This window comes from Hippopotamus amphibius, chromosome 12 (assembly GCF_030028045.1).
Source record: "Hippopotamus amphibius kiboko isolate mHipAmp2 chromosome 12, mHipAmp2.hap2, whole genome shotgun sequence".
Taxonomy (NCBI): Eukaryota; Metazoa; Chordata; class Mammalia; order Artiodactyla; family Hippopotamidae; genus Hippopotamus; species Hippopotamus amphibius.
In genome coordinates this window covers 77,287,842-77,309,959 of record NC_080197.1, presented here as the reverse complement: position 1 = coordinate 77,309,959, position 22,118 = coordinate 77,287,842, and the positions used below count along the sequence as shown (strand labels likewise).

The 22,118-nt window shown below is 44.3% G+C and overlaps 1 protein-coding gene across 3 annotated transcripts in view; it reads left to right on the top strand.

The window, feature by feature from the left end:
* Positions 1-22,118, top strand: part of DYRK4 (dual specificity tyrosine phosphorylation regulated kinase 4) — a 73,972-nt gene that overhangs the window by 31,604 nt on the left and 20,250 nt on the right. For 2 of the 3 annotated variants that reach the window (XR_009048513.1, XR_009048511.1), the window contains 2 exons: positions 73-102; positions 16,865-16,940. Coding sequence is in view for 1 of the 3 variants with exons in the window: in XM_057703527.1 (XP_057559510.1) it covers positions 73-102; positions 16,865-16,945; positions 17,983-18,099; positions 19,067-19,211; positions 20,746-20,909 (537 nt within the window). In the remaining 2 variants the exon portion in view is untranslated. Of the gene's footprint in view, positions 1-72; positions 103-16,864; positions 16,946-17,982; positions 18,100-19,066; positions 19,212-20,745; positions 20,910-22,118 lie in introns of those variants that run through there. The other variant, XM_057703527.1, reaches the window with a different exon arrangement.

The window sequence follows — 22,118 nt, the reverse complement described above, 5'->3', positions numbered from 1 at the left end:
TAATCTCTATGTTTGGGTGGATTTGGGGTTCTGAAGGAGAGCACTTACATGCTTTTTCCCATTTTCTCCTAGAGCCCCACTCATCCTTCTGAGATCTACATAGTAAGTACTGGTTCCTTTGTTCTGCATTCCCATTGGTGCTCTCAACTTGGAGAGAGAGAGGAGGACAAAGGCTTGAGTTTACCTTCTACTGCTGTGATAAGGACGTGGGGCATGTCTCTGGGTACCAGAATTAATCAGAGCAAGTAGATAACTCCTGTTGAAGGCTTCTTCAGGCTGTGAAAATTAGAGTCCATCTGTTTGACATTGGAGATGGGATGAGGCCACGTTAGAGATACAGCCCCTGCCCCTATATGTGCTTAGCTTTCTACATTTGCTCCTTTCAACAACATTGAGGGAGTCAGCACCCCCATTTTACAGAGGAGGAAACTGAGACCCAAAGAGATTATGTAAGCTACCTAATAATGTAATTCTGCTAATAAAGGCTGAAATCAGAATTCAGATTTTATTCTGTAATTCATTCATGCTTTTAAAAAATCATTTTTTTATTATTAAATGTTGAGTATATATAGAAGAATATTTAAGTATATGTGTAATGTAGAAACAAAAATAATACAGTGGGCTTTCTTGTGTGTATGCAACACACAGTTTAAGAAAGAGGGCCCCTGTGTGTCCCTTCCTGTCTTATTTCACCCTGTCCATTGACCCCTCTAAGATAATCACTCTCTTGAGTTTTACATGCATTATTCCACTGCTTTTCTAAAGCTTCTAAACCATGTATTGTTTAATTTTGCATGTTTTTGTTTTTTATATACACAGAATCATACTGTTCAGTTTTCTCCTGCAGCTCAGTTTGCATGCTCAGTACTAAGCTAGCCTACACTGTACAGCATTTGGCTGGCTTTTGCTTGGATTGATCAGGCCTCCACGCTGACTGATCAATGCCTGTGCCCTTTAGATACTGTGAATATCAACACTGGTCTTGGAAACATGTTTATGAAACAATTTCACTGCCATTTTCAATTGTACGGGTGTATCGCACTTCCTATCAGTTTTACAGTTGACACCTGTGTGGTTTTTTTTCCCTTGTGTTTTTGCCATTAAAAATGGTGCATGTCTAACACAGGGAGATCAGCTCAATTATGGGTGATGACTTAGAGGCCTGGGTTAGGGAGGGTGGGAAGGAGTCGCGGGAGGGAGGGGATATGGGGATATATGTGTAAATACAGCTGATTCACGTTGTTGTACAGCAAAAAGTGACACAACAGGGTAAAGCAATTATATTCCAATAAAGAGCTTAAAAATGGTGCATGTCTCCTAGGTGCATACGTGCAGGGGTTTCTAGAGTGTGCACTTAGGAGGGGATTGCTGGGTACCAGGGTATGTGAATGCCTTTACCAGATGATGCCAACTGTTCTCTACAACATTGGTATCAGTGTACTTTGCCTGCAGCAGGATGTGCAAGTTCCAGTTGGTCCACACCCTTTTCATCACCTGATATTGTGTGGCTTCTTATTTTGCCAGTTTAGTAGATGCATGACAATATTGTCTTGTATTTTAATTTGCATGTTGATGATTACTAATGAGGTTGAACCTCTTTTCATGTGTGTTGGCCATTTGTGTTCCTCTTCTGTGGAGTGCCTGGCCATGCCTGTTTTTGCTTAAATGTTTCTTTTGTGTTGTCTTTTTCTTACTGATTTGTAGAATATTTATATATGTAATATGTAAACATATAAGTAAAATAGAAATAAATAGAAATAATATATACATATATTTATGGACAAATAAATATAACCTATGCAAAGTACTAATGCTTTGCCAGTCATATGTGCAGCCAACACCTTCTCCAGGTTGTTAACTTGCCTGTCTTTTATGTACTTTATTTTTTAGAGCAGTTTTAGATTTACAGAAAAATTGGGCAGCAAGTAGGGTTCCCATATACTCCCTCACTCTCCACAGCTTCCCCTGTTATTAACATCTTGTAGTAGTGTAAAGTTGTTACAATTGGTGGACCAATATTGATATGTTATTATTAACTAAAGTCTATAGTTTACATTAGGGTTCACTCCTTGTGTTGCACAGTTTTTGGTTTTGACAAATGATGTATTCACCATTACAGTATCACACAGAGGAGTTTCACTGACCTAAAAATGCTCCGTACTCCACCTGGTCATCCCTCCTCACCCTTCCCTTGAACCCCTGGTAACCATTCCTTTTACTGTCCCTGTGGTTTTGCCTTTTCCAGAATGTCATATAGTATGCAGCCTTAGCTGGCTTCTTTCACTTAGTAATATGCACTTAAGTTTCCTCCATCTCTTTTTCGTGGCTTGATAGCTCACTTTTCAAGTGCCAGTTGATATTCTGTTGTCTGCATGTACTACCGTTTATTCATTTGCCTTCTGAAGGACACCTTGGTTGCTTCCAGTTTGGGCAATTATGAATTAAAGCGCTGTAAACATCCATTTGCAAGTTTTTGTGTGGACATAAGTTGAAACTCCTTTGGTAGATATCAGGGAGCACCATTGCTGGATGGCAGGGTAAGAGTGTGTTTAGTCTTGTAAGAAACTGCCAAATTGTCTTCCAAAGTGGCTGCCCCATTTTGCATTCCCACCAGCAATGAGTAAGAGTTCCTGTTGCTCCACATCCTCACCAGCAGTTGGTATTGTCACTGCTCCAGATTCTGGTTCTTCTGATAGGTGTGCAGTGGTATCTCATTATTGTTTTAATTTGCAATTCCCTGATGACACATTATGTGGAGCATCTTTTCATGTGCTTATTTGCCATCTGTATATCTTCTTTGGTGCAGTTAAGGTCTTTGGCCCATTTTTTAATCAAGTTGTTTGTTTTCTTATTGTTGAGTTTTAAGAGTTCTATGTATATTTGGATAACAGTCCTTTATAAGATGTGTCTTTTGCAAATATTTTCTCCCAGTCTGTGGCTTGTGTTCTCACTCTCTTGAGATTGCCTTTTACAGGGCAGAGGTTTTTCATTTTCATGAAGTCCAGCTTATCAATATTTCTTCCATGGTTCATACTTTGCTCTTGTATCTAAAAAGTTATCACCATACCCAAGGTTATCTAGGTATTCTCCTGTATTATCTTCCAGGGGTGACGAGACCAGCTCGGCGACTCGAGGTGAGTGACGGGTGCCGCAAGCTTGAAGAAGACACAGACACAGACTGAAGAGAAAAGTGGGACCGGGGGGCTCAAGACCTCTAGGATCAAGAGCCCCGCTGACTCATCCCAGGCTGCTTTTATTGAGTTCGTGGGCTAACATTCTCAGGTTACACTCATAAACAGTCAAAGGCCTCACATGATTGAGGCAATTATCTTTGTTTACTTCCTGGGTCTGAGTTGAGCAGGTGTGGATTTGAGCTGGGGGTGGAGAGCAAAACAGCCCTGGGGGCAGGAGACCTCTCTCAAAAGGATTAAGGGTCTGTGCCCCATCCGTGTTGGCCCCTTTGCGACTGTGCCTGTCTTAGGTTGTTCCTCCCTTGAGGAATCTTACCCGTCTCTGGCTAACCAGTTATCCTCCAGGGCCAAACAGGGTGATATAAGGAAGGCTCTATGCACCACCCCTGTTGGCCCCTCTGCGGCTGTGCCTGTCTTAGGTTGTTCCTCCTCTGAGGAATCTTACCCGTCTTTGGCTAACCAGCCATCCTTCAGGACCAAACAGGGTGATATGAGTCTCCACGCCCCGCACCCTCAGCTGCTTCACTGCTCAAGCAGGACATTCTGAATCCCATCGCTCGGCCCACATACTTCAACATTTTCAAGGTTACAAAAAGGTTCCCGAATGTCTTCCCACACAGGGGTTTTAAAGTTTTGTGTTTTACATTTAGATCTGTTTTCCATTTTGAGTTAATCTTTCTGAAGTGTATAAAGTCTGTGTCTTGATTTGTTTTTTGCATGTGAGTGCATGTCCAGTAGTTCTGGCATCATTTATTGAAGAGATTACCTTTTGTTCACTGTATTATCTTTGCTCGTTTGTCAAAGATTAGTTGACTATATTTATGTGGGTCTATTTCTGGGTTCTCTCTTCTGTTCTATTGATCTATTTGTCTATTTTTTTCTTTTTTTTTGCTAGTACCACAACCTCTTGATTCCTGTAGCTTTATAGTAAGCCTTGAAGTCAGGTTGTGTCAGTTCTCCAACTTTGTTCTTCTTCAATATTGTGTCAGCTGTTCTGGGTCTTTGCCTCTTCACATAAACTTTAGAATCAGTTTATCAACATCTTTAAAATATCTTGCTGGACTTTTCATTGAGATTGCATTGAATCTATAGATCAAGTTGGGAAGAGTTGACAACTTGACAATATTGAGTTTTTCTGTTCATGAAAATGGAATAGCTCTCCATTTATTTAGCCTTTGATTTCATTTATCAGAGCTTTATAATTTTCCTCATATAGATCTTGTATATGTCTTGTTAGATTGGATTTCTTTTTTATTGATGAGTTTCAAGACTTCTTTGTATATTTTAGATATAAGTCCTTCATAGATACATATTTTGCATGCTTTCTCCCTGTCTGTGGTTTGCCTTTTTATCCTTTTAACAGCGTCTTTTCAAGAGAACTTATAAATTTAATGAAATACAGCTTGTCAATTTTTTTCTTTCATTATCTTGCTTTTAATTACCAAACCCAAGGTTGCCCAGATTTTTCCCAATATATCTTCCAGACTTTTATACTTTGGCATTTTGCATTTTGGTCTATGATCTATTTTGAGTTAATTTTAATGAGAGGTATAAGGTCTGTGTATAGATCTTTTTTTATGCATGTGGATGTGCAATTGTTCTAGCACCATCTGTGAAAGACACTCCTTTCCCCATTGAATTATCTCTGCTCCTTTGTCAATGATCAGTTGACTTTATTTCTGTGGGTCTATTTATGGGCCCTCTATCTGTTCCACTAATCTATTTGTCTAATCTTTCTTCAATACCACATTGTCTTGATTACTGTAGCTTTATAGTAAGTCTTGACATTGGGTAGTGTCACTCCTCCAACTTTGTTGTTTTTCGGTATTGCATTGGCTATTCTGGGTTTTTTGCCTTTCCATATGAACTTTAGAATGAGTTTATCAATGTCCACAAAATTACTTGATGGTATTTTGATTGGGATGGCACTGAGTATATTGACCGAGTTGGAAAGAACAAACATCTTTTTTTATTGAGATATAATTGACATATAATATTGTATTGATTTTAGGTGTACAATATAATGATTTGATATATATCTATGTTGAAAAATAATTATCATAATAAGTTTACTTAACATCCATCACTGAACATAATTACAATTTTTTTTCTTATGATGAGAACTTTTAAGATCTACTCTCTTTGCAACTTTCGAACATACAATACAGTATTGTTAACTATAGTCACCATGCTATACCTTATATCCCCAGGACTTATTTATCTTGCAACTGGAACTTTGAACCTTTGACCATCTTCACCCATTTCATCTACCTATGAGTGTTCTCTGTATATATGAGTTTGTGTGAGTATGTTGTTTTTTAAAAGAGTTCACATATAAGTGAGATATAATTGAATTAAGTGAGTATTTGTCTCTCTCTGTCTGACTTATTTCACTTAGCATAATGCCATCAAGGTCCATCTGTGTTGTTGCAAGTGACAGGATTTCTTCTTTTTTACAGTTGAATAATTATCTATCTATCTATCTATCTATCTATCTATCTATCTATCAATCACATTTTCTTTATCCATTCATCCATTGATGGACACTTAGGTTTTCTCCATGTCTTGACTATTGTAAATAATATTGCAAAGAACATGAGGGTACAGATATCTTTTTGAGATAGTCATTTAGTTTTCTTTGGATAAATAGTCAGAAGTGAAATTGCTGGATTATATGGGAGTTCTATCTTTAATTTGTTTGAGGAGTCTCCATGGCATTTTCCATGGTGGCTACACCAATTTATATTCCCCAAAGCACAAGGGTTTCCCTTTTCCACATCCTCACCAACACTTGTTTTTGTTTGTTTTTTCTTGTTTTTTTTTTTTTTTTTTTGGTAATAGCTATTCTAACAGGTGTGGGGTAATATCTTATTGTGCTTTGGTTTGCATTTCCCCGATGGTTAGTGATGTTGAGCATCTTTTCATGTGCCTGTTGGCCATCTGTATGTCTTCTTTGGAAAAATAGCTATTCTGCTCCTCTGCCCCTTTTTTAATCGGGTTGCTTGGATTGTTTTGATGTTGTTTTATAAGTTCTTTACATACTTCTTTACATATTTTGCATATTAACCCCTTATCAGATATATGATTTGAAAATATTTTCTCGCATTCGCCTTTTCATTTTGTTGATGGTTGCCTTCGCTATGTAAAAGCTTTTAGTTTGATGTCTGACTTGTCTGACTCCAAAGGCCACTTTTTATCATAGCAAATTTAGTGTCTAGTTTACAGCATAAACAATTGCTTTCCGAATGTTTCTATCTATATCCAGGCGCCATCAAAATAAAGGCACGATCTTATTTTTATTTAGAGATCTTTGGAGGGGAAGTGCTTTATAACCCCTCCCATCCAGTTTCGAGCAGAGCACAAAAGAGGTCAGAGGAGACCAGCTGATGGCAGCATGATACAGTAAAAAGCCCGCAGGGAGCAGAGGTTCCAGACTCAGGTTTGCTGCCATTGTGTTATCCTGGACAAGCCACTCAGATAATCTTCTCAGCCTCTTTCTCCATCTGTAAAATGAAGGTGTTTGACTACAGCTTCCCTAAGGTGGCTTTCAGCATGATGATTTTCCAAGCTCGTGTCTAGAGGTCCAGAAGGGGAAGTTTCCACACCCCCCACACCCACCCGCCTCCGCCAAGGGCATGCATTGAAAACAGCTCCAAGCGCTTGGGCTTTCAGGCTTGTGCTCTTGCCCTTTCTTCAAGCCCTGAGGGTGGCCAGGGTCTCCTTCCTCCACCTTCACCAGGGTGCAGCCTGGCAGGCAGGACCCCGGGGAGGACCCTGCGTCGGTGCAATGAAGCCCTGGTGCTCCCAAGTGTCTGGCCATGTCTGCTTTGCTTGTGGGGCTCTGGAGTCCAGTCTGGGCTGTGGGTGTGATCCGGGGCCGCTCCCCTCTGCCTGGACATCTTGGGCTTCCTCACACACACACAAAGGGGCTTTAAGGGCAGACCTTTCCTGGGAGCAGCAGAGGGAGCGGTGCTGTGATTTGCTAGAGGTCTGTGCGGCCTAATGCCTTAGCTGGGGATGATCTAGCCACCTCCCGTGTTCCCAATTCTCTGTGGTACTCTGCTGGGGGGAATTCTGGAACTTGTTGTGCTCTGTAGAGAATCCCCAAGGACTTTGCTCCCTCTCCTCTCACACCCTGTCCTTGCATCAGCGCCTTTGTTTTGAACTCTAGGTTGTTCTGGCCTCTGAGAGGGGATTGTGGAGCCTGCCAGGAGGAACTGTGATGTGATATCACAGAACTTGAGCTTCATCTGCCCTACCAACCTGGACAGGCATGTGGGGATTTTTTTTTTTTAAGGGGGAGGAAAGAAGAGGCAGGGAGGAGCCAGTTAAGAAAACAGAGAAATAGCCAGTGAGGTATGAGCCAGGCGGGGTTGTTTGATGGGGGTGTGCCTTTCTGAAAAGGCTGATGGCCTTGGGTCAGGGAATCTGGCTGAGACCCCAGCTGCTTTTTCGCTGAACTTTACAGATAGGACATCCCGGATTCTGTCCAAGGTAGCAGGATGTGGTGGTGTCTCGGAGTTCTGCTCTAACCAGCCCCATGTAGGGACCAAGGCTGTTATCCTTTGGCTCTCAGAGTGAGAGGGCAGGGCATATGCTCCCTGCAACCCTGCAAACTGTGCTTGCGGGGGGAGGGAGGTGGCGCCATGAGAAAGCAGAATAGGGAGGGGAGGGCAGAGTTTGCCAGGGAGAGGATGCTAATGCAGGACAGACGGTTGGAGATGTCACCGTTCTGTGTACCTCCTTCCTCCATTCCCACGTAGAAGCCACACATCAGTGTGATTCATGACGGGAGTGGGCTCCGGCTAGATATGGTGTCTGAAAGCCCTTCTTTCCTGAAATGAACCATTTCTTTCATCTGTTTCCCCAGTGCTGGAAAGTCTTTCTTGAGTAGAGATTCATTTATTTAGAACAAAGCACTTCCTTTTCTAAGAATGAAATTACTATTGCCTTTGATAAGAGTATGGACAGCGGTTCTCTGGTGTTGAGCAGCTGATTAGGAGGCTTTCTTTCCTAGAGGCAGTGCAGGAAGCAGGGAGCAGTGGTCCTTGGTGGTGGTGGAAGCCTCTTGGAGTTGGAATGTGGCTATGCTGGGGAAGGTGGGCTGCCATCCATGAGGGGATGCCCACGTCAGAGCTCAGCTGTGTCCAGGGCGGCTCAAATCTTTGAGAACAAGTACGAGGGCTTCCTGCTGCCTCCATCTCACCCTCTCTCTTTCCTTTCCTTCCCTTCCGCCTTCCCTTCCTTCCTTTAGCAAATATTTAAGTGCCTGCTCTGTGTGAGTTACCATGTTAGGCTAGGGGATCTTTTATTAGAGTCCTACACTCCGGCAGAAGAAGGCAGATATAAAACAACCTTGTGCAAACAAACATTTGCAGGTGCTATGCTAAGAGCAAGTACAAAGTATGGGATAGCAGGAGGGTTACAAAGGCAAGAGGGGATGGTTACAGGGTTCGTGGGGAAAGTGGTGCCTTGGCTAGAGCTCCAATGGGGGAAATTCACCAGGTCAATGACAGAAGCTTGGAGTGGAGGAAGTGATGATGTGTAGGTGAGGGAGGACATCCCAAGCAGAAACAGAGCAGGAGTGAAAGTTTTGAGAAGTGAAACAACATGGTGTTTGAAAACCTCAAGTCATTCATAGTTCCTAGAGCTGAAAGAACAAAGGATGAGGCTGGGAGGGTTTTGTATGTCAGGACTTCTACGCCCTAGGAAGTAGCTGAGGAGATTTAAGCAGTGTAGCAACAAGATCAGATGGTCATGTGTGATTTCTGAGGACACTTAGGCAGTAGAGGAGGGATGGGGAGGGGCAGGGAAACTGCTTAGAAGAGACCATTGCAGTAGATGCCTGAACCAGGGATATGGTGGTTTGAGTCTTAAGGAGATAGCTTCAGGGAATTCCCTGGTGACACTGGTCCAGTGTTTAGGACTCCATGCTTCCACTGCAGGGGGCACAGCTTCGATCCCTAGTCAGGGAATTAAGATCTTGCAAGTTGCATGGTTAAGCCAAAAAAAAGATATCTTCATTCTCACAAAAATGTGCTACTCATAAATGACAGTTTGCAAGTTTATAAGAACGTTCTCACATTCACTGCTGCCAGTGAGAGGGTTGTGCTTGCTGCAGTCAGCTTGTGTTAATAATCTAGATTTGTAAAGAAGGCTCTTCCCTGTGACATCATACAAAGAGGCAGCCTTCATTAGATGCGGCTTGCAGGTGATCTCGCTACCCCAGCAAAGGAATTGATGCTCAGTGAAGACCGCTGCCCCCAGCCCGAGACACTCAGCAAATCCCAGATTGGCTCTGGAGGTGGTTCCAACCCAGTCCAGCCTTTTATGATGATTGGCATGGAAACTGACACAAAAACTGGGCACTGAGGGGACTCCTAGGTGAACCAACCAGAGGGACCACTCCTGAAGGCTGGTATATGGTGGAGGGTCTGATGTTCGTTGCCACAGAATTTTATTGGGAGGAGATAAGAATTCACACAAAATTAGGAAGGATACATAAACATCAGTGACATAAAGGAAAACCAGGTTCAGTGGTGGGAGAGATTAATTCCAAAGGACGGGATTGCATTAGATTTCGGGTCCCCAGTCTGGTTGCACAGAACTCCCTTGGGGAGCTTTATGAAAAATAGAGGTTTCTGGGCTCCACCACTAGGGAGTCTGGGGTCTGGTGTGAGAGTCTGCATTTTAAAAGCTCTTCAGGCAAATTTGAAAACCGCTGGACCATGTGACCTGTGCTTAGCAACCTGCCTGTCATATGGACGTGCTCAGTCTGTTAAGAGTGAGTGCATCTCCACGGTGCATCCCATGTATCCTCTTGGCTTGGGGAGGCAGGAAGGAGGTGTTTCTGGAAGAATCCTTGAGGTTGGGTCACAGGAACCAGTAACGGGAATAGTTTGGTACCTTCGCACCTGTTTTGGATGAACGCAGGGAAAATCGGTGGAGGGTGGGGCAGCTGGGTTTCAACTTTCCCACCTTGCTCCTAATCCGCTTTGAAGGTGAACTCAGATTCTGTTTGAGGAAGGTGAGCTGGCTTTTGCAAAGCAGTGAGCTGGAAGTTGCCTTTTTTTTTTTTTTTTTTTTGGCTGAGAACACAAAAGAAATATGAGAACTGGAGACCTTTGCCCAGAGAAAACAAATCAGCCAGCTCAGAAGACAGAGGCACAGGACACCCAGAGAGGGACCCGGGGTCAGGACTTGAGACTCTGGTTGACCTGCCTTGTCATGGGGCAAGCTGATGCAGTGCTGGACTCCTGGGGCTGTCACCCAGTGATGGCAAGCATCGCCAGAGACCCCAGGGGCATCCCCAGATTCGAACGTGGGCCTAGATGGGGGCGAATGTTAGCACTCCGAGACTAGGTGTGAGTCTGGGGTCTCTGTCCCATTTTTTTCTTTTTCTTCCAGTTTTACTGAGATATAGTTGACAGTCAGCACTGTGTAAGTTTAAGATGTACAGCAGACATCAGTTGACTTCATCATCATGAAATGATCACCATAGTAAGTTTTGTGAAAATCCACTATCTCGTATAGATACAAAATTTAAAAAATAGAAAACTTTTTTCCTTGTGATGAGAACGCTTAGGATTGCCTGTGCTCTGAGGCTCTGAGTCCGCATCCCTCGACACCTTCTTCTAGTCTGATTCAGGCTCTCAGCGGAAGCCCTCCCTGCTGTTGTTACTGCCTTTCCCTGCCTCGCATGGCGCTAAACCATGTAGAGTTTTCTGTCTTGATATCTACGTTTTTATCTTTAAATAATGGTGTTTATTTTTTTATTGACTGAAAGATTCTTTAAATTCTATACTGTTGTACAATTTTCAAAAGTTTCACACCCATGATTTCATACAATCCCATAATAACCCTTTTTCTTTCCTCCACCCCATCTTGCCCCTCCTCTCCTTTTGTCTCCCCACTGGTAACCACTAGATTGTTCTCTATAGTTGTGGGTCGGCTTCCTTTTTGTTTTATTCACTAGTTGGTTATATATTGTAGATTCTACATATAAGTGATATCATACAGTATTTGTCTTTTTCTGTCTGACTTATTTCACTTAGCATAATGCCCTCCAGGTCCATCAATGTTGCTGCAAATGGCAAAATTTTATTCTTTTTTATGACTGAGTAGTATTCTATTGTGAGATACACACACACACACACACACACACACACACACACACACACACACAGAGCACATTTTGTTTATCTATTAGTCTGTTGTTGGACACTTAGGTTATTTCCATATCTGGCAACTGTAAATAATGCTGCTATGAGCATTGGGGTGCATGTATCTTTTCAAATTACTGTTTTTGTTTTGGTTGGATATATACCCAGAGTGGAATTGCTGGATCTTATGGTAGTCCTATTTTTAGTTTTTTTTGAGAAGCCTCCAAACTGTTTTCCGTAGTGGCTGCACCAATTTACCAATAATGGTATTTTTAAATTATAAAAGCAGCTCATGTTCATATAAAAAGTTCGGGAGATAAAGGAGCTTCAGAGCTAAGTTCTGAAGAGCTGTGATGACCCAAAAAGGGGTCCTGCAAAGTGCATAGTAGTTTCCTCCAATGTGCCACCTTTTTATCTCCCAGCACCCCCCCACCCCCCCCACCCCCCCCACCCCTGCTCCCCGAACCTGGAAGCTTTCTCCAGCCACTGGCCAGGACCCAGGCCTCGGACAGCATGGGAATTAGTCCTGATGCCACGTACCCCTTGCACAAAATCTTTTTTACACTGAGGATTCTCAATCTAGATTTAGAGCTCAGGACTACTAAAGAGACTCCTGTTATATTGGCTCAGAGGTCACTGAAGACCATAGAACAATGCTGTGAAGCTCACAGTTTTAAAGGAAAAAATTCTGTTTTGCCACTGGGATGCGGGCAATCACACGCTCTTCTTCCCACCTCCTGGGGATGCTGTGGTAGAAAAGAGGGTTGTCGTGGGCATTCTGTGCCTCTTGAGGAAGCTGCTGGAGACAAACAAGCAGTACATTCATAAACTTGTGCAACATACTGATACCTCTTAGTGGGGTGCAGGTATGCAGAGATGCCAGCAGCCCTCGGGTGGTCAGGCCTGGGGCAGCTGGAGCCCTGGGCTGGCGGCGTCGGTGAGCTGCCTCCTGTCTTTAACTGGCTTGTCTTACAAATATAAGTTTTTACGTGCGATGTGATATGCCAGAGGTTGGGAAGCCCTGTTCTATACAGTGGTTCTCAGTCTTGGTTCCACAAGGGGATGAAGGTTTCCTTTAAGACACACTCCCAGGGGCCACTTGAATGAATCTTACAGGCGGATTGGACTTTGGAGGTTACATCTGCCCACCGCCTTCCTCAAGTTCATGCAGATTTCTCACAGGTGCTCACTAGATGGACTCTGTCCTTCCAGTGATGGGGAGCTGACCAGCTCATGAGCTCTAAAGTTGAGAAAATCTTTCTTTTCATTGATCCAGAGACTACCTCCCTATGGATTCCTCACATTGACCTGATTCTGTCCTTTGGATCACGTGGAACAAGCTTATGTTGTGTCATAAGTAACAGCCTTCTGGTATAGCCCCTCCCCTCAGGGGTTTTGTTTATTAATAGACTTTTTAAAGAACAGTTTTAGATTTTTAGGATAATTAAGCAGACAGTACAGTGTTCCCATATGCTACTCCAGACCCCACATCCAGCTTCTCCTATTACTCATATGGTACATTAGTCACAACAATGAACCAATATTGATACATTATTAACGAAACTCCATACTTATGGCAGATTTCCTTATTTTTCATTTTTCATTTTTTAATTTTTTTAAAATTTTCAGCCATGCTCCTTGGCATGTGGGATCTTGGTTCCCCGACCAGGGATCGAACCTGCGCCCCCTGCAGTGGATGCGCAGAGTCTTAACCACTGGACCACCAGGGAAGCCGCAGATTTCCTCATTTTTTATGTAACGTCCTTTTTCTGTTCCAGGATCCCACCCAGGATATCACATTACATTTAATTCTGTCTCCCTAAGCTCCATACACTGTGATAGTTTCTCAGACTTTCCTTGTTTTTGGTGATCTTGACAGGTTTGAGGAATAGTGATCAGGACACTTTTCTATTGGAATTTGCTTGTTTTTTTCATAAGATGGGAGTTATGGGTTTTGGGAAGAAGGTCACTGAGGTAAAATGCCATTTTCATCACATCATATCAGAGGTACATGCTATCAACATGGTTCATGACTGGTGATATTGACTTTGGTCACCTGGCTAAGGCTATATCTGTCTGTCTCTCCTCTGTGAAGTTGTTCCTTTTTCTCCTTTTAATGCTGTGTTTTTGGGGCACTGGTCACTATACACAGTCCATACTTAAGGGTGGAGAGTTGTGCTTTCCTTCTCTAGGGTGGCATCTATAATTGATGAGAAATTCTTCTGCAAAAGAGAAGAATTTTGTCTCTTTTCCCCTATTTATTTCTTTATTAAATAGTTTATTTATATCAGTAAGGACTCATGAGTCTTTATTTTATACTTTGTGTTATAAGCCAATACTACTTTAGTTTGTTGCTAAAATTGTCTGAGCATTGGCCACAGGGAGTTCTTTTAATTGGCTTCTGTGCCCCTTTGACTTACTCTAACCAATGTGAGTTTTTTAATAGCACTTCCTTACTTTCTATCACTAGAAGATGCTCCAGGCTCATCTTGTACATTTCCTGCCCCAGTCCTAGAATCAACTGTTTCTCCAAGGAGACTTTATTCTTCTTGTTAGAGAATGGTATTAGAAACCAAGATCTGGGGGTGAGGTGTGCTTGTTTCTACTGGGGTGTTATTTCTGTTAGGACCTCTAAGCTGACAAAGCAAAGAAAGATATGCGTGTGTGTGTGTCTGTGTCTGTGTGTGTGTATGTGTGTGTGTCTGTATATGGGTGTGTGCGTGTGCATGTGTGTGTCTGTGTCTGTGTGTGTCTGTGTGTGTATGTGTGTGTGTCTGTATATGTGTGTGTGTGCGTGTGTGTGTCTGTGTGTGTGTGCACGTGCACATGCATGCACTAACCCTTGCGTTGTACACATATCCATAACCGTCTGTATCTATAAGTGAAACATGAGTTCTTACTGATGTCTCTGACTTCAGTCCATTAACACATGGAGGTACGGTTGATGTTGGCTTTGATTATCGGTAAATTTCGATTCCAACAGTGAGAAACCTGATTTCTACCATCCACAATCCATTTATTTGTTTGATTCCAGTATACGCGTATGGAAGTATCAGAACTGTTAACATCTCAGAAGTTTTGCTTTGTTTTATCTTTTCTCATGTTAAACACTCTCACTTCCTTTAACCATTTTAGACTCCATACCATCTTGTTCATTTTCCATCAGTTCTGAGTGTATAGTTTTTCTATTTTACAAGAATGACCAAGGATCACTCTCTGCATTTTACAAAAGAGAACAATGAACTCTAGCAAACCCTTCCTGTAAGCATAGACAAGACACTGGTTTAAGAGCTTTACACATATTAACTCATTTAGTCCTCACAACAACCCAATGATGCTGGTACTGTTATTATCCTCATGTTACGCAAGGAAAGGTTAATAACTTGTTCAAACAACTAGTGAATAGTAGAGCTGGGATTAAAACCCAGCTGGCTTTAGAGTCTGTATCTATGAGCATTATTTTATGCCACATTGCTGCTAGAGGGGTCTTTCTGAAATACTGCTTTGCGTATATAAGTCACATCCTTGCAAATGTTGATGGTTCACTATTGACCATAAGATAATGACCAAGTATCTAAACTTGGTATTCAGTGCCTTCCACAATCCACAGTTGACCTTCTGCTCCAGCTTAGCTAGCATGAGCAGTGAAGACCCTCAGAGCTTGCCCAGAAGCTATTGTTTCACCTAGTGAGCATGTTCTATACCCTCCTTCCCAATTAAGGCTCAGACCAAGCTACACCCCTTCCAACAGCCCCCCGACATCCTCCTGGTGGAATACATTCACAGTGATCTCTTCCTTCTTTGAGGTCACTCATTATGACTAAATACCTTTGTTTGGTATTTAGTCCGGGTTGTGTTTTGTAATGTACTTTTTTTTTTAACCTTTGGCTGCATTTTTTTTAATCTTTTTAATCTCAGTCTTCATTACTATGTGCAGACTTTCTCTAGCTGTGGCAAGTGGGGGCTACTTTTTGTTGTGGTGCAAGGGCTTCTCCTTGCAGTGGCTTCTCCTGTTTCAGAGCATGGGCTCTAGGTGCGCAGGCTTCAGTAGTTGCGGTGCTTGGGCTCAGTAGCTGTGGCTCATGGGCTTAGTTGCTCCTCGGCATGTGGGATCTTCCCAGATCAGGGCTAGAACCTGTGTCCCTTGCATTGGCAGATGGGTTCTTAACCACTGTGCCACCAGGGAAGTCCCTGTAATGTACTTTTTATGTGTCTGTCCCGTCTCCCCGACTCATCCTCAAGACCAACTTGTCACTGTTGATGATGGTTACAAGTTTTAATGCCCACAAAGTTATTTGAAGAGAAGTTGGGACTCTGAGATTTGCAACTGCAGTATTTGCTCAGATAGCATCATTGTCCATCCAATAGACAACCAAATCCTGCATCTAGTACACATTAGCCAATGAGTTTTGTCTGAGGCCATGGTCCGTGCTCTATGCAGCCCCCCTCTCCTTCAGACCCTGTCCCTCTTCTAGGAGATCAAGATGGACTGTTCTAGATTGTCCCCATCCTTACAAGTCTGTGGAGGGCTTAGCCGTGCTGGGAGATATTAAGTTGAAGTCTTTTACCCAGTTCCTATTTCAGTGTGGCCAGTATACCAAGTTTTACAGAGGTGGGTCTGGCACCAGCTGTGTCTCAGCTTTGCACAATTGTCATTCCATTCTCTAAGAAAGAGCTGGAAACAGAACCCCTGGGCTCAAAGAGCAGAACCTCGATTCAAGCCATAGCCTGTTTTTGCTAAACTTTAGTCACTTCAGTGTCACCTTTGTGATTTTTGCCAGAGCTACACAGTACTCGCACTCTCTTTTTTACTTAAATTTTAGTTTCATCCTATATAATAACAGCCATCAAATTGCAGTTTTAATGTGCTCGTTATAGTTTTTTAAATGGATAGTAAAGTAAATGCATAGCCATTAGATAACCGTCACCTGTGAACTGTGCACAGTTATGTCACATACTTCCACTGTGAGCTCACCACCCTTTGGGAGGCACAGCTCTGCTATTTGGTTTTCCCTCCCCATCTCTTTCTAGAGGTGAAGTCCATTCTGATTAGGTCACTGGTGTCCAAACTGGGCTCTTATATTCTGGTGGGTTCCACTAAGTTAGCTTCAGAGCCACTCTGAGGGTGAAAAGAGTTTCTGAGCAAGACTATTGGCTTTTCTTCTCTTTAGAAAGAGCAGCTCTCCTTTTATGTCTTCCCAGGTCCAGGGCACCCTGTTAAGATTTTATCTGAAGGAAGAGTTCTGTGAATTTTTTTTTTAAGTGTGAAAACTCTTGGGCAAGTCAATTCAGGATAAACACTGCTAGCAAGATGATTTGTTTGTGTTTGATTGATTGATTCATTCATTCATTCATTCAGTACTTTGAGCCCCTCTTAGTTCTTCCTAGCTTTGGGGTCAACAAAGCTGGCTTCAAATGTGTCCTGTTTATTGTAATGAAGCAAAATGAACATCCAGCACTGGTGGTGAAACCATGCCAAATATTATTCCAACTCTCTTTCACTTGATCCAGGTTGAGGGTAAGCCTCTGCTTCAAATCCAGAAGCCCCCTTCCAAAGTCGAGAACTTCAGGATGACCCGATTCTTGAATAAGGTAGGAAGTGATACTTAGTGTCTTTTCTGTAGCAGAGGATGAGGGAAGGTGGGTGGCTGCAGATGGCTTTTAATAGGGATTTTTGGTCAACTCAACATAACACGATGAGCACTTCTACCCGTATCACCACGCGCATCTCTGCATAATTTTAAATGTTGCTCTTCCCTGATAGTCAGACTACCTCTCTCCTAATCAATCAATCAGTCAGTACAGAGGGGCAGGGATCCAAGTGAACTGGTCAAGTCAATGAAGTAGAGGAGGGAGACTTCCCTGGTGACACAGTGGTTAAGAATCTGCCTACCAATGCAGGGGGCACGGGTTCGATCCCTGGTGTGGGAAGATCCCAAATGCCATGGAGCAACTAAGCCTGTGCGCCACAACTACTGAGCCTGCATGCTGCAACTACTGAAGCCCACGCGCCTAGAGCCCGTGCTCCACAACAAGAGAAGCTACCACAATGAGAAGCCGATGCACCACAGCAAAGAGTAGCCCCTGATCGCCACAGTTGGAGAAAGCCCATGCGCAGCAGTGAAGACCCAACACAGCCAAAAACAAACAAACAGGCAAAAAAACGTTTTAAAAACAAAACACAACAATGTAGAGAAAATGGGAGCTTCTGCTGCCCCAAGAAAGGTTTGCATTGTTTAGCACGGAGAACTTCCCCAGGTCAGAGTGGTGAGATGTTGGCATGATAATAATAGTGGCTAACACATATGAAACACTCCACATAGACAGTCTTGTTCATGTCACAAAAGCCTTGTGAGGCAGGTCCCATTTTTGTCCCCATGGTAGTGCTGAGATAACTGAAGCTTTAAGAAGGGATCAGTGTGACTGTCCAGGGTCTCAAGCTAGCAAGTGGTGGAGCAGGGATTCAAACCCACAGCCCACCTGCTTGACCACTCTGCTATTCTCTCCAAGAACTTCAAAACTAGATCTTGCCCTGGATTTGCCTCAGGCTCGTCCTTGCTCTGGGGAGGGTGCTGGGGACACTTTCTTGCCTTAGATATTTGTAATTTACCCAGTTTCTCCTCCCATAGAACACAAACACCAGCTTTACATCACTGCCTTTCGTGAACACCAAGGGGAAGAAGAACATGGTGAACTTCCCGCGCATAAACAGTAAACTCCCGCTAAAGCAACCCCTGCTGCATCAGGTGAGTTCAGGGTATGGACATGGCCCTGGACAGACAGGTGAAAAAGACCTGCTTTCAGTCCAGAGCTAAGTTCAGAAAGGCCTTAGGATGGTGGGAGAAGCACATGGTGAGCTGAAGAGTTGGGTTCCTGTCCTGTTCTCCATCTTGACAATGACTGTAAACTTGAACAATAAGTCGTTGACTTTCTCTATGAAACAGACTCTCTATAGGGCTGTCATGAGAATTCACTGAGAAAAGGAAAAATGAAGGGTTGGGTGTATAAACGGTAGAAGCACGTTTAAACAGTACAAAATATTGGTTTTCCTTCCATGTCGGATACTTTTTTTTGTGTGTGTAGGGACCAAATGAGATAATGTGAGAAAGTGCCAAGTTAAAGAGCTGTTATACACACCTAACTTCAAGTATGTGTGCCCTTGGGCAGCTCACTCTGTCTAGTTAGGAACTGGCCTTCTGCAGGTCAGCAGGACAGAACTGTTCCCATCCTTCCTACAGTGAGATGTGACTGGGGTTTTCCATTGCAAACTGTACTGTACACGGGTCTCACTGAGAATATCATGAGCCAGGTGGAGCCTTCCTTTGAGAGAAATGTTGTGAAACCTACTGTCTCATAATTACCATTTTCTCCTTGGAGAGGAAGAGGAGTCTGGCTGGATGGGGCTGTTCTTGGTCAGATCAATGGTTTACGACAGGGGTCCCCAGCCCCTGGGTTGTGGACTGGTACCAGTCTGTGGCCTGTTAGGAACCAGGCTGTACAGCAGGAGGGGAACTGCGGGCAAGCAGACAAAGCTTCATCGGCCGCTCCCCATCGCGCGCATCACCGCCTGAACCACCCTCCCCCTCCCCATTCATGGAAAAATTGTCTTCCATGAAACCAGTCTCTGGTGCCAAAAAGGCTGGGAACAGCTGGTTGAAGACATCCAGGAGTGACCCAAAGAGTCACTGATTGCAAGTCTCATTCCCTGCACAGGAGAATCAAACTCACACCCAGATGTCGTCCTCTGAGCTCAAGCCTTCGGAAACGCCCTTCCCTTCAAACATTAAAACCCAAGATCCCAAACCAGAGGAGAAGCCGCCAAAGAAGCACGGGCACAAGGTGCCTCTGACAGCATCAGGTGTGCCTTTGGGGCAGCAGCGGGGGGTGGTGGGAGTGGTTGTGTGGTCAGTCAAGGCTTCGTCACTTACTGTGAAGATATAAACAAGAGGCGGATGGGAGAGCGCTGATTGTCCGCTGTTCCAGTCTCTCCCACGGACGGGCCCTGGGCCGGGGCAGGTGGGAGCCCGCACCAGGCTCCTGATGCTTTACGGAGGAGCGGGGAGGAGGAAGAGCTGGGGGTGGAGAGGTACTGCGTTCTGAGTTAGAGTTGGGGAGATTGTCTCGAAGGCTCCCGTGCCCATCTTGGTGAGGAGGTCTTGGCAGAAGGGCCTTTGATCAACGGCTCCTGGGTGACAAGAGCACAGCCAGCCTGGGGCACCAGTGTCCTTGACTGTAGCTCCTCAGAGACCCCCAGGCCTGCGGTGCTCCCAGGCCTGCGGTGGGGAGGCCGCTTCCCCCGCCGGCCTGCCAGCTGTAGCCTTTGTCATCACCTGTGGTTGGGCCTGGAAGATCACACACATGGGGCCAGGAGCCCAGCGCCTCACAAGGTCCAGGGATTCACACGATTAGGGCTCCTAGGAAGGAAACCAAAGTCCTCTGAGCGCCGACTATGGGCCAGCACTATCTGATGCTTGGAGCTCTTCTCCCACAGCCTTCAACTTGAACAATCCTCTACTTGAGCAATCTCTGGAACTGTCTACAAGGAGGTCATTTTAGTCCTGTGCTAGTTCTGCCCTTACAGAGCTGGTACCTGCCTCCCTGCTCTCTCAGGCCTTGGTTCTGTCTCCTGCCTTAGTCAACCAAACACGTGACTGCCCTTCACATACAGTCCTGTCACACATAGGTCCTGTCCCCTGTACGTGCTCTTTTCCTCCCAGCAGTTCCTTCTCCGACTCTTTGGCAGTTTGTCAAATAACGTGCTGTCCCACCTGCATCCCTCATCCTGGTTTGCCTCCTCTCAGCACTCACCAGCTTATCACCATCTCTCTTAAAGCTTGAATCCCGCCCTACCTACCCCAGACCAGACACTAGTCCCCAATGCAATGTTGTAGAGCAGAGAAGAGCTAACACACATGCCTTCCCAGCCTCAGACCCACTGGTTCAGTGCAGATTTGAGCAGGGATACCTCCTAAGCTTGAAAGCTGCATTTATGTCGCCTGTCTGGTCCCTGAAGTCATGCTAGTTTGCAAACCCTCTCAGGTTAGACTTTGTACAGCCCAATACCACATGAACTCGGGCAACTGCTGCCTCAACTACACACTTCTGTTGACACTATGTTGACTCTTGATCTTTACCCAAGCTGCTGCACCCATTGCTCTTTGGAAACTAAATTCTGCCTTCCCTTCCTGTGTGTTTTCTTCCTGGTTGGTTGAAATCGGTACCACACCTTGACATCCATCCTGGTTCCACTTGGACCCTGTGGGATCCAGGATGCATGGTGATTAGTGAGCTGCCTCACTGAGGAAAGGGCTGTCTGGCATATGAACCAGAAGGGATGCTGTTGTCCACACATTACTGCATCTTAACTGATATCTGTGGTGTTTTTCACACAGAGGCCCTAAAGTTTTTTAAGAACCAGCTGTCTTCTTATGAGCAAAGTGAAATCCTGGGCTACACAGAGTTGTGGTTCCTGGGGCTGGAAGCTGAGAAGCTCCACATGGCTCCTGACAAGTTCAGCAAGACAAGTTTCGATGATGAACACGGCTCCTACATGAAGGTGATGGGGGAGCAGGTCGTGGTACCTGCAGGGGTTTGGAGCTTGGAGACAAGAGATAGCCTGGAAAGGAAAAAAGCATGGGGTATTTTATAGCATTTGGTGCTGATATATCTGGAACTCTAGGCATCCTGAAGATTGCATGAGGTGCTAAACCAAAGAAATACCATGTATAAAAATGGGGAAAAAAACATACGATTAATATACAGAGGACTCTGTGCACAGAATACTGATTTTCTCCGAGAATATTTGGGGAGGCAGGTTTGCATCCTGGTGAACTCCCACAGGCTCTTCTCCTGCACAGCCCTGGGGCCACTGGAAAGGCCAGACTATGAAATAAGATGCAATCTTCCCAATATTCCCTTTTTTGTTTCCTCTATACAACCCCATATGTGACCTTTATCTATTTTATAATAAATGTCATTTCCCCCACAGACAAAAAAAAGGTTTTGCCACAGTAGTCCCTGGAGCGTAGTGCTCCCTTCAGTTTCCTAAAGGTGGGTCCCAGCAATTCCTCCTCCCCGTCTTCTGACTGTATCCCTGGGGTTCCACGGGACAGTGCCTCTTCTCAGCCTGCAGGTGAAATCTGGGCGGTGCAAGGTGTTCCTTTCTACTTCTGAGGATGTCCAGATGTGTGATGCTTGGTCCACTAGGCTTGTGGGCTGTTGGAAATTTCCTTCTCTGGACGTTTCCTCTGAAGTTGGATTAGGAGACATGATCGCTCTTTGATGACTTTATAAAGGAGGCAGATTTTCTTAAGCGGATTTAGAGTTGTATTTCTCAGGCTTTATGGTGTGCATACATCACCTGGGGGTCTTATTACAAATGAAGATTCTTATCCAGCAGGTCTAGGGTGGGGCCTGAGATTTTGCCTTTTTAAAAACCTTCTAGGGGAGGCACATGTGGCTGGTTGGTCCTTGGACCACAACTTGAGAAGCAAGGATTTAGAGTTTCTGGCACACATCCTCTGTCTAGAACCCTGGTTCTCAACATTTTTAGGTCAAGGATCCCTTTGGGAATCTGATAAAAGCTATAAAATCTTTATCCTGGAAAAGGCACGCTGCACACACACAAAATTTCAAGGGAGTGGGGGGGGGGAGGATCATTCATGGGTCTTTGGTTAAGAATCTCCACTGTAAACCTTTCCTCCAATTCAGCCAGATATCCTCAACTCCTCCCACCCCTCGCCTCCCTCCAACCAAGGTCTAGAGT